At 36.6% G+C, this 13356-nt stretch overlaps 1 protein-coding gene across 2 annotated transcripts in view; it reads left to right on the top strand.

Moving 5' to 3' along the window:
- TRPC5 (transient receptor potential cation channel subfamily C member 5) overlaps nt 1-10190 on the top strand; it is a 425684-nt gene extending 415494 nt beyond the window's left edge. For both annotated transcript variants that reach the window (XM_058291577.2, XM_058291576.1), the window contains 4 exons: nt 617-820; nt 1066-1107; nt 6092-6181; nt 7883-10190. In XM_058291577.2, coding sequence (XP_058147560.1) covers nt 617-820; nt 1066-1107; nt 6092-6181; nt 7883-8575 — 1029 coding nt within the window. In that variant the 3' untranslated portion in view covers nt 8576-10190. The remainder of the gene's footprint in view (nt 1-616; nt 821-1065; nt 1108-6091; nt 6182-7882) is intronic.
- Nucleotides 10191-13356: the final 3166 nt, after the last annotated feature.

Genomic DNA, 13356 nt, shown 5'->3' with positions numbered 1-13356 from the left:
ATAAATCTCATACTATTTACAAATATCTCCTGTTGATTCTGTTTCCCTAGAGAAGCCTGACTAATACACCCAGTCCCACTCCTTAAAAACAACTGTTTACAGTTTAGTGAACATGAAAGCATGTAATATGGAGAAATTTTAAATGGGATCATTGTACACAATATATATTGTGCTTCACATTAATTTTTTCACTTAGAGGTCTTGGAGGTCTTATAAATGGACATGTTATATATATACAAATATATGTATACATATAAGTTCTATATGTAAAATGTTTATAGACTGCTTATATTTAAATAGTTATATTGTATGCTATTCTGTGATATAACACCATTTATTTAACCAGTCACCCAGTATTGGATATTTAGGTTATTGCCAGGTTTTTGCTATTACAAGTTATGCTGCAGTGAGCAGTCCTGTGCATGCATCTTTTTCCAAGTATATTGATAAGATAAATTTCAAAAAGTGGGATTACTGGGTTACATGGTATACATAATTAGATTTTTTAATAGTGACTGACAGTATCCTACTTAGAAGAAAGTAGAGCTTTTAGAATGAGGCATAGGTGCATTTTATCATTTCCCATCACAAATCTTTGATCTTCTATCTTATATAGGATCATGCTGATATTGAGTGGAAATTTGCCAGGACGAAGCTCTGGATGAGTTACTTTGATGAAGGTGGCACCTTGCCACCGCCTTTCAACATCATCCCCAGTCCCAAGTCATTTCTATACCTTGGTAGCTGGTTTAATAAAACCTTCTGCCCCAAAAGAGACCCCGATGGTAGACGGAGAAGGCACAACCTGAGAAGCTTCACAGTAAGGGTTTTAAAATTGTACTTCTTTTAAAAATAATACTATTTCCTACCTTCCCTCCTAAGTGACACTCCCTATCCTAAACATCATAAAGTCATTCCAAACTAAACAGATGTTTGGGAATTTGTCAAGCAGGACCTCCTGTCATTTTCCAGTCCTAACATTTTAAATTATGTTCTGGTGGTAGGTGGGTGCCTTGGGTTCTGGGAGACTGCTCATGTAACTTGTCTACCCATTTTAAATTACAGGAACGCCATGCTGACAGTCTGATACAGAATCAACATTACCAGGTAAAGATTTCTCACAGGGAATAAGCACAATTGTTTTTGTCTATTTCTGTGACATAGAAGCAAAATCTACCCTAGCTTTGTCTAGACCTGATCCCTTCTGACTGGGGTAGAAGGCTTGGAAAGGTTGAAATTCATCAAAGGTTTAAATATCTCCTCAGAGTGGAGTCACCTACTTTACAGTCCTGTTCTTAAACCTTAACACTGTCTCAGCTTGATCAGCAACAACCATAACTTAGAAAGTTATCTTCTTAGAGAGTAAATAAAATAGAGTATGTGTTTGGTCAGTCAGTCTCAAATATATATTGAGTACCTACTGTGCATCAGACACTAGACTAGGTGCTAATGAAATCACTGTAAACAAGAGAGTCTTTCTGCCTTTATGAAACGTATCTAGTAGTGATGAAATATCTTAAACAAATTGCAACTATTAGCTAACCTGCAGTGAAAAAATGTACAGAGGGTTGTGGGAATATACAGTAAGTAAGGAGTATATATAACAGGGAAGAAACTAATCTCACTGAAATAAAAGCTTATCTCAATGTTAGGAATGTAGGTCATCCTGAATAACAAACATGACTTTAATCAAAGAAAAAGATAAACACTTCAACACATAAAATGAGAAATTAACCTAATAATTATTAGGGCATTCTTCTCCCACTACCAAAAATTAACTAAACTTCCAAATGTCAGAAACATTTCCTAAGACTACTTGCAAATCACAAATAAGAGACTCCCGTCTCTTATCTTCTTTATGAAAATAAACCCAAAGTAGGAAAATATTCTGCCAGACTTGGAGGAAATTCACTCTTACAGATTCTGCAGGTTATTTCCTCTAGCTTTGACCTAGTTCATAAGTAACAAGGGAAACCAAAAATACAATATTTGGCAGATAACTTTTCTTTCTCTACCTTGCCACCAACCCTCACGATTTCCACAATAATGATTCTTGGGCAATATTCATTACCTTCATTTTCTACTTCACAGTCTCAAAAATTTTGGTGCATAACAGTGACTTCTTCAAGTTCACACAGTAACAGAAATAATAAATGTAACATTGGTTATTACAACAATAGGACTTGAAATTAGAATGAAGCAGAATTGAATTCTAATTTTGCCAATATTTATGTGACTTTGGGTAAGTCACTTAAGCTCACTGAGCCCCAGTTTCCTCATCTTACAAATGTGGATAATAAAACTTAAATCAGGGTTTTTGTGAGAATTGAGTGATGAGTATGTATGTGTGTGTATGTGCATTCATATATATTGCCTGGCACACTGCTTGACACAGTGTGAAAATGGTAGCTAATGTCATCACCATCACTAATAATGAAGCATAGTGACCATGTGTGTGTCATTCCTCCAGATGTTAAATCGGGTTTGAGGGGAGCTAGGGTTGGGGGGGATGGGTCAGATGGCCCAAGGAATTGGGGGGAGGGCTGGAGGGAACAGTTGAACATGGGAGATTGTCAGGTGTGTGGTTGAACTAAAATGCTGAGAAAACTCTTTAGAAAATATAATAAGGAAGGATTACCTGCATTAGATGCTTAAAGGGGAGCATCTGGCACAGGAGCAGGCTTCTAGGGATTGTGTAAGTACTCATTTTGTCATAGTGGTTATATCATTGGGTGGAGACTCATACAATGAGTGTGAGGTTTACCTACATCCTGGGAAGGCCTGATGTTCTCAAATAGAGGGAATTGTGTCCCAGTGGGTTAGGGCAGTCTAGTATGTCAAGCCCTCAGCATTGTTGCAATATCAGCGAATCTGGTCTTTTCAAGTAGTGAAGATTGGTTTTCACTGTGGTCCATGAGGACAGGGGGAGAGAGGTATAGAATAGATGGAATCAGGGTAACTGGGAGGCAATGGAAGTGTACCACAAGACCATGCAATGATAGATATAGGACATGTTAAATTACACCAAAAATGTATGAAAGACTACAGGCTAAAATGTAAGCCATAATGTAAAACATAAGGTAACTAAAAATTTAGAAAATTGTAAAGTCTAAAATATAAACAATAATATACTTACCAGGTGCAATGGATGTGTCATGATGATGGGAGAGAGTGTTGCTGTGGGGAGAGTGGGGGGTGGGGCAGTGGGGTTGAATGGGACCTCTAATTTTTTGAATGTAATATTTTTTAAAAAATAAATAAAAATAAAATAAAATAAAATAAAATAAAATAAAAAAATATAAACCAAAATGGAACCATTATTGAAAACTATGTTTCAATATCTGTACATCAGGTGCAGCAAATATAACATGGACATGTAAAAAGATCATTGCTGGGGAAGGGGGAAAAGGATTTGATGTTGGATATATGGGAGTCCACTATATTGTATATGTGAATTACTGTGATCTAAAACTTTTGTGAAGACAAAATTAAAAATTAAAAAAAAAAGAAAGGATGTAGACACTGGTGAAGAAATTGAAGAAATTGCCTTGCCACTGTACATACAGGGGAACACCTATTGCAGTGATGAAAGGCAAAATGTCAAAAAAAAAAAAAAACTTCATAATATTTTTCATTTTAAGACCCCAATTTATTTTTACTTTATTTTAGTTTTTCTAAATTACTATGTATTCTATTTCTAATCTTTAAACCCATCACTATATTTCATTTTCTTATTAGTTGAATTTGGCAATACATTAGGCTTCATTTTTTAAGAAGTTTTGGACCATAGAGAGGTTCAACTATAGCAGGGGAGGAACACTGGTGTGGGATGTTATTGGTGGGGGGCACATGGTTGGGAGTTCTCCAGGGCATGTATATAGGGTACTTAAAAATGTTTGGGTATATTTGGGGTGTTTTCATAGTAGTTACAGTTACAAACAACTACTGAAGAAGTGCTGAGTTCCTACCCAGGGGAGCTCTATCCCATTCCCCAATGGAACAGCAACCATCCCCCAAGTGCAAGGGCAAAGACCAATGAAGAAGGATGGTCCAACGATGAGCCCTTGATACTGATCACTATGCTTATGAGCCCGTGTGCCTGAAATATGCACTAGGCCTAGAGTTGAAGGGTGCCTAAGAGTTACCTCCTAAAAGCCTCCATATTGTGCAAATGTGGCCACTCTCTAAGAAAAACTCAGCATGTAAATGCATTACCTTCCCCCCAGCTTGGGACATGATTCCTGTGGATGAGCTTTTCTGGAGCTGAGGGATTACTACCAATTGCTAACTGGTGATGCAACTAGAAAGAGACCTTCGATAAAAGGGTCAACTTAGACCAGGAGAATATCTCAGTCTACATGTAAGATTATGTGTTAAAAACTGCTCTTTACCTTGAATAAAAGGGGGAAATCACAAAGTTTATATGGCTAAGGGTCTTCAAAAAAGTCAGGAGGTTATCAGAGGGGTTGTGCTTACATGTGCCTCAGTAGGACCCCAGAGACAGCCAAAGTAGATACAACCCCAGGCAGAGGGACCCCTGAGGGCTTTGGAGACCCACAGGTTCTATGGTCGTGGCAGATGGCTCTGGAGTTCAGTGCCATGTCAGTGGTCCTACTTTGGAATTTCTGTTCCTGAGTGTGATGGAGTTGGACTGAGATGTGACCTCTCTACACATGCCTCTTCTGTCACTTTTATTATACCTGTGGTTGGTGCTAGGGTTGATATATACTCAGGAGACTTGAATCTCAGGACTGTCCATGTGCCAGCTGGGTCTTGAGCCTCAGGAGAGTTGAAACTCGTACCCTCTGGTTTGTTGTACTTACCCGGGTCAGCTAACAGGGAGGTGAAGATGGTCAACCACCACACCAGGGAAACAAGAGTGCCTACTACTGCAAGCAGAATTGCATCCATCATCCATGTGGAATCTAAGCCCTTTCTCGATATAGAGGTGGAGTGGACATCACCATCCCAGGGTCTACAGGAAGGAGGAATAAAATATGGACTAGAGTGGAATTACTGATATTCTACTATGGAACTATTGTGACTAGTAATGGAAGAAACTGTAGCACTGATGTGGAGAAAGTGGCCACAGTAGTTGCTTAGGGCAAGGAGAGGGAAGAAGCGATGCGATGTGGGGGTGTTTTCAGGACTTGGAGTTGTCCTAAATGATATTGCAGGGACAGATGCTGGATGTTATTATATACTATCATAACCCACTGAATGCACTTGGGAAAGAGTGTAAACTACAATGTAAACTATTATCCATGTGGTGCAGCAGTGCTCCAAAATGTATTCACCAAATGCAATGAATGTGCCACAATAATGAAAGAGGTTGTTGATATGGGAGGAGTGGGGTGAGGGGGTGAGGGGTATATGGAAAACTCTTATTTTTTTTAATGTAACATTTTTTTGTGATCTATGTAACTTCAAAAAAATTCAATTAAAAAATCAATGGGGTGGGTGTGTGGGGAGTGGGGTATATGGCATCCTCATGTTTTTAATGTAAAGTTTTGTGCAATCTATTAATTTTTTAAAAAGGTAATTAAAAAAAGGTTGTCACTGTAAAGAAGTGTAGATTAAGTCTGAGAAAGGTATCTTTTTAAAAATTTATTTTATATTTATTTTTATATTTAATTTAAATTTAAATATAGTTTAGTGGACATTGAAGTCAGCAAACCTTGTAACACTGAAGAATATAAAACTCTATATGTATACAATGAGGAAAAGTCTTATCTTACTAGGAGGATTAATATTTAACCTGACCTAAAGGGAAAGGATATTGGCTATGGTAATTCAATAACTTCACTCTCATTATTCTATAAATGTGAATACATTTATACTTGTTTGAAAAAATTTTCCTTTAGGGTGAATTTAATTACACTTACTCTGCCACCAAATTCGATAGACACAAAATAATTCTTCATTTGGCCAATTAACTGGGGTTTTTTTCTCAGAAGCATGGCTGGATCACTTGAGGATTTTCTATAGAAAAATCTAATTTTGTCTTATTTCCTGTGTGGGTTTCTTATTTTACTGAAAGCCTGAGAAGGAAACCGAATGCCTCTCATGTTTGCCTGTTTTTCAATTCCAGGAAGTTATCAGGAATTTAGTCAAAAGATATGTGGCTGCTATGATAAGAAATTCCAAATCAAATGAGGGACTGACAGAAGAAAATTTTAAGGTAAATTTAATCATGAACTGGTTTCTCATTTCACATTTCTTAAGCATCATTTAATCTTCAGTGTTCGTTATTTCTGGATATGGAATTTCACCTGCCTATAGTACAGTAAAAACAGCTACAATTCTTATTCTCTCTCTTAGAATTGTTTGTTGTCCAATAAATGGAGGGATTTTTACCAATGTCTGTCACATTACAATCAGCTTTATTAATAAGAGAAGTTTGCCCCTATGCATTCTTTTAACATCTAGGTATCTTTCAGTGTGGGAATTGAGTACTTTAAGTGATGGCACAAGGATATGTGGGGAGGGACAAGATAATAAAGGGAACCTGGAGACTTAAAGGCATTCTTTATTTTAAAGAGATGAAATAAAGACAGCCCCTCAAAACCTATTATTAAATCTAAGGTTTTAAGAAGCCCCACAATTCTAGTTTCCTCCAAGGCATATTTGGCAACATTTGTAGACATTTTTGTTATCAAAACTGAGCAGGGGGAGCATTATTACTGGCATCTTGTTCATAGAATCCAGTAATGCTGTTAAATATCCTCCTATGCACAAGACAGCCCCCCACACACAACAAATAATTTTCCAACCCAAAATGTCAACAGCACCAAGGTTGAGAAACCCTATCCTAGAAGATGTATATATTTTAAGGCCCATAGGAAGGTCATTACCCTAATTCATACATGTAACTCATCTATTGAGGGCTTGCTATGTGCCAAGCACTCAGCTAAGTGCTGGGTTACAGTGATAAGCAAGATATAACACTCCTGCTCTTGTAGAGTGAAAAGCAATTATAACATAGAGTGACTGAGTGTTCTAACAGGGTAAATACAGGGTACTGTGGAAACACTGTGAGGAGGGACATGTAACTGGAACTTGGGAAGTCAGGGTCGGCTTCTCAGATGAAGTGATGTTTAAGCTGAAGCTTTATTAATGTGTAAAGGGAAGTTAGGGAAAAGAGCACTCTAGACAGAGAACAACATAGTCAATGTTCCAAAAGCAAAAGAGAATATGGTTCTGTAGAGCTTGACAGTAGAGAGCCTGGAAGGAGCAAGAAGAGATGAGAGTGGAAAGGTTGTCAGATACCAGGTCTTGAAAGATCTTGTAGTCTACTGTATGGCATTTCTACTATTCCCTGAGGTCTGTAATAAGTTATTAAAGAGTATTAAGCAGGGAAATGACATGATCAGAATTATGCTTTCAAAAGATTGTTTATAAAGGAACAATCTAGGAATCTAGACAGACCCTTAAAGAGAAGAAATCTCAGAGGGATTTGAATGAACAGGGCCCTGTCCCCAAACAGCAGTCTCACCACCTGCAATTCCACTTATCTAGTTTCATTCCTTGGTGTCTCAAAAGGTTTTTCCTCTTTAGCAGTACTTTTATATGCAGATGCCCATAAGAGCCAGTGCCCTAATCTAATACCTTGACTGTTAGTGAACATTTTAGCAGGGATTATTCTGGTGATGTGTACCTGATGGGGAGGTGCTGAAATCAACTTTACCAATTGCATAATTTGTCTGATGGCCAGCCGTGCTCACATAATTATTAATATGTTTCTCCTTTGTTTTTTAATGTGAGATTTTTTCTGATAGTTTGTGTACTTTGTTCTTTGTCATTAGGCAAAACCTGGAACATCCCAATCATGCCAACTTTGAAGAGAAGACCATGCTAATGTGTCTTCTCTTTCTTGTCCTAGGAATTAAAGCAGGACATTTCCAGCTTTCGATATGAAGTGCTTGACCTCTTAGGAAATAGGAAACACCTAAGGAGAAGCTTTTCTACTAGCAGCACTGATGAACTCTCTCAGAGAGATGATACCAATGATGACAGTGGTGGGGCTCGGGCCAAATCCAAGACTGTCTCTTTCAATTTAGGCTTCAAGAAAAAAGCCTCTCATGGGCCACCTCTCAGCAAAACCATGCCAAGAGCCAGTGGTGCCCAAGGAAAGTCAAAGGCTGAGTCATCAAGCAAACACTCCTTCGTGGCTCCTTCTCTAAAGAAACTGGGTCTTCTATTCTCCAAATTTAATGGTCACATGTCTGAATCCAGTTCAGAGCCAATGTACACAATTTCTGATGGAATTGTTCAGCAGCACTGTATGTGGCAGGACATCAGATACTCTCAGATGCAGAAAGGGAAAGCAGAGGCCTGTTCTCAAAGTGAACTTAACCTCAGTGAGGTAGAATTAGGTGAAGTCAGGGGTGCTGTTCAGAGCAAATGCCCTCTAGCCTGTTCCAGCTCTCTTCATTGCGCATCCAGCATCTGTTCCTCAAATTCTAAACTTTTAGACTCCTCAGAGGATGTATTTGAAACTTGGGGAGAGGCATGTGACTTGCTTATGCACAAATGGGGTGATGGACAGGAAGAACAAGTTACAACTCGGCTCTAAGTCAAACCTCTATCACCTGTTCTGGAACTCAACAGAAAGTGCATAATTCCTTGCCCTTCCAGTTGACCTAGAATATTATTCTCTTGCTGCCCCCTAGAAAGAAGAGTGACACTCCTATTATTTTCACTCTTTTATAGTCACATTTGCTACCTTCTTTATATTATTATTATTATTTGCTTTTTTATACCTACAAACACTTCATTCATTTCACAAACAACTGAAAGGGTGTTCGCCTCTAAAAAGCAGAGGTGCAGTTGGGTGCTTAACCCTTTTGCTGGGCTTTTCATACCCTTGTTTCCTTGAAGCTCCAGGTGCCACTTTGCTATTGTTGCTGCTGCACAGATTCCTGACCTTCCTCAGAATATCACATCATTTCCCCACAAGGCTGAGGATGTGGTCAATAGTCCCCACCAGCTATCAGATAATGTAGACTATCCTGTCTACCTGTTGCCCTTCAGTGCTACACGCTGCCCATGCTGGTTCAATGAACAGCAACAAAGGGAGACTGAACAGACTCCAAAGAATTGTCAGTTTGTGGTTTCTAGGTATAACTGGCTTTTAAAAACAAGAACACTAAAACTTTTCCTTACTATGGGGGCTGTTGAGGGTTTTTGTTGTTGTTGTTGTTTCTTAAAGATGTGCTAGTTTCCTAATGTGTGCCAATGAGATAGTTACCCCATGGTATATATCATATCTAATAAGTTAGGTGAATTCCTTTCCAGTGTTTGTGTATTTCAGTTAATTTACATTTAAAATTTTTATAGTATCAAAACTAATATTTAGGATGTGTGCTATTTTTTAAAATTGTCTACTGCACTCTAATCAATAGTCACTACATCTCATACATTGGCAAGAAAAAATAATTAGCTGGTATATTTGTAGGGTCCTAGCTGCTGTTGACAGTTTTAATCATCGTTGCTATCAAAATCATTTCTAAAATGAAAACTTGGATTTCAAAACATTTTTTTCTCATAAAAATGGCATCTTGCTGAAGTATCAAAGTCTAAAAAGGAGCATCTTCATTTTAATTAATTGCTCCCCCCCAAAAAAAACCACAACAATACCCTTTTAGAGTTAGATAAAATAATTCAGGTTGCAATTTTAATATTCATTGGGGGCAGTGGAATTGCATGCGTAAACTTATATTAAATAACATTACTTACCCTAGTGGATTCATGGAAATACAAGCATGATCCAAATTCTACTGTGTAAATTCTGTCTTCAAAGGAAGCTTCATTTATATAACCAAACAAATTATTTCTTACAGCTTAAGAGGATCTCATCAGAATTTCAGAATACAAAAGTTCAGGTTAAAAAATGAGGTCCATAATACAGATGGTTATTTTAGATCTAATAACCACTGAAGGATAACTTGCTAAGCAAAAGTGGTTTTTACCAGCATTAGCAAAAAGTATCCCCAATTTATACTCTAACATATGACCTGAAGCAGCCCTAGGTCAGGGTCCCAGAGATTAAATTAAGTGTGTAGCTCAGCAAAGTAAGAGAGTTAGTTGTCACCTTGTTCTTTTAAATGTCAACACCAATAGGAATCTGTTTAAATTTACATTGTTTCTGATAAAAATAAGTGAAATAAAGGATTTTCAAACAATGAAAATATGCCTCCAAAGTAGTTTTTGGCAGTTTAGTTTCTGTTATTTGAATTGATTCCCATCTCTATCTCTAGCATTGGTGATTGATGGTCATAATATTCCACATGGAGAGGAGAAAAATAGGGGGTGGGAGAGAATAAAGCTAAGATCCAGGAAAAGGAAAGCAAAGAGTTGAGAACAAGCTGCATATCAAGATCCCTTTAGCAAGAAGTTGTTCCCAAATTATTTCTTAATCATATCTAATATGATCATTTACTCAAATCTAACATCTCCCCCAACTGGCTAAATGAGAATATCACAAATGGCCCTGGCATTAATAAGAGGTTACTGTCCAGAAAGATTTATAAAGTTACAGATTCAACCTTTCCCATTGTCAAAACCACTAAGAATAATAAATAGAACCTATTATGTATTGCCAACTCACATTGATAGCACCAAAACCCAATATATTACCTTATTTCATAAAAAGAAAAAAGTGTGTCTGGAAGTTACTTTATCAACTTGTCAGATAACAAAGGTAGCCTAGACTTGGAGCCATACTCCAAAATACAGTATGCTCTCAGTTATGATCTAAAAAAGAGAATATGTATGAATCATAGCAGCCCATATCTACTAAAGAAAAAAATATCTTGCTTCATAGACAGTACATTTCATTTCAGATCTTATTAGGGTTATCATCTTTGTGACTTAGGTTTAAGATTTCACCAGCAGTGCTGAGGCCTCAGTGAGGATGGGGGTTAAAATTTAAACAGCTTTTCTTTTAATTTCCATGTTGGTGACACCAACATTTTTACTAACTCAATAGAAAGTGGGAAGGAAAAGAGATTCATATTCGCCTCTACTTTCTTGATCACCTACTATCAAAACAGGTATTGCGAATCAAAATGCATAATTATGTCCTCTGACCCCAGGAAAAATATAAGCCAATTTGAAAGTAAATTAATAAATGTAAAGAGTTAGAGAGAAAAGAGAACCTTAAAATGAAATATTCTATCCCACCCTCTTATTTTTCAGATGGAAAAAAAAAGAAAAAACTGAGGCCCAGAGGAGGACAGTGACTTGCTAAAGGTGACGAGCCAGTCAATAACAAAGCTGGGACTAAAACCCAAATCTCCTAGACAACAGAAATAATTAAATGAAATGTAATAATGAAACAGCCACTATAGATATATTTTTATTCATTTGCATAAAATGTCAAAAACTGCAAAAACTTAAGATTGACATATTTAAATGTAAAGTTAAAAATCTACTCCAGACTAAAACATAATTATAAATAATAAAAGAATCATTTACTATTTGAATACTACCTGGATTCATTTGCTTGATCACATCATAATTACCTTCCAGACTTCCTCATAGTAAGTGTAAAAAGATCACAAAGAAAATGTATGAATAATATTAGAAAATCACCATCGTACAAGTATCTTCTCCACTTCTAGATTTAAGTCCAGTGGCGTTCAAAGATAGAGGACAAATTCAAAATTCAAAATCATTGGAAGGTGCCAAATTTACAAGGATATAAATGTGCTCTGCATTATATTTCTGGCTACTTAGATGGAAGTATCGAAAAATTCCCAGTTTTCTGCCTCCCATAACCACTTTTCATTCCACTGTGACTAAATTTAGATTATTTCAGCTAAGTTCAAAACACATAAAGATGTCTGAAATTTTACTAAAAAATATTTTAATATCTAGTGCCCCTACCTTTTGAATGACTTAATGTAAATAATAAGCAAATACCTTGCTCAGTAAGAACTTTATATTTTTTCTGGAAGTGCAAGCATCCTCTGAAAATTTCCTTGGGAATTTTAGTGAAAAGTATGAGGTAATACCTTAGGAAGAAAATATAAATAACCATTTGGTTTTCATTTTGCCTTGTGGATGAGACTTGAGGTGTTTTGACTAACAGTTTTGGTGGCCCAGCCTTTCATGTGTTAAACCATCAAGTAAAATTAACTGAAGTTAGGTAGAAATTCTTTCCTGCATATAAGAAAATATTGAGCGTATTATTTGGTAATCAGTTTTAAAAACAATGCTAATTAACAGATTGCTTGTATTGACATAGTCAATATAAATCAATATAATTGTTAAGATCATTTAAATAATCTCTCTATACCTACTTCCATGCCCCTCTATCCCTACTCCAAATACTCCATGAGTATTTTATATTGTTTTTTTGGCTTACTTTATTTAGGTAACTGTTCCAAATATCCACTTTGTTGGTGTAGAACTGGTCACTGGAATTGAGTATCCAATGTAAACATTCAGTTAATACAGAGAAATGCTGTCTCTACTATATCTCCATTGAAACTTTCAATCACTATTTCCCAACAGAAGAGGGTTTTGCATTGCTTTGCTTTTGGGGAGTTTCTAGAAGTTGGTATGCACATACATGCAAGCACATACATACATATGTGCAGTTAAACGTAATAATAGCATTTGATTATTCTGACATTGGCCCTTCATCACTTTTGGTAATTACTAAATCATTTTGAAAGGAGGGGAGCAGGAATCACTTTGATGGAAAGACACTTCCTGAGCTGTAGTGAGGAATTGCTCAAATGAACTACCACAATAGCATTTGCTATATGACAATTGTTATATTGAGAGCTATCAGGGTTCCGGGTCTCTGATTGTAGAGCAGAAAAAAGACCTTACTTGTAAAGCACAAAAATATGTTTTTGGTGAAATAAACTGAAAGTCAGCATACTTCAGGGTTATTGCATACTTGAGATATTCGTGTACTAATTTGTGGCCTAGGATTTTCATCTGTATGCTGCATGGTGATTCAGGGAATATGGTGCTGGTAGGTGGCTTTAGAGAGCTTTACTTTAGAAAATGGGATGTTTATTAAGCTAAGAAGCAGAGGCATTAATTGCTAGAGAGATACAAATAGGCAGCAAGCCTGGGTTCTCTAGCATTTCTAAGCTCAATATGTTTTATTCTCCACTCTAGTGTGGACTTGTATCTTATATTTGTTAGTTTGTTGGGTCTGATTTGTATTATTTCTTTTCTAAAGGTATACCATCAGTGTTATGATATAGGACAGACACATACATATTAAGAATTATAACATTTAAATAAAAAATTAAGTGGAATGCCCTTATGCCAAAAACTAATTTTCTTATCTGTGAAAAGGTATGAAAACTCTGTTGAGGTTTCCTGTTACTA

Source organism: Dasypus novemcinctus, chromosome X (genome assembly GCF_030445035.2).
Source record: "Dasypus novemcinctus isolate mDasNov1 chromosome X, mDasNov1.1.hap2, whole genome shotgun sequence".
NCBI lineage: Eukaryota > Metazoa > Chordata > Mammalia > Cingulata > Dasypodidae > Dasypus > Dasypus novemcinctus.
Note: the sequence above shows the minus strand (reverse complement) of the source record. Positions and strands in the feature narration are given on the sequence as shown.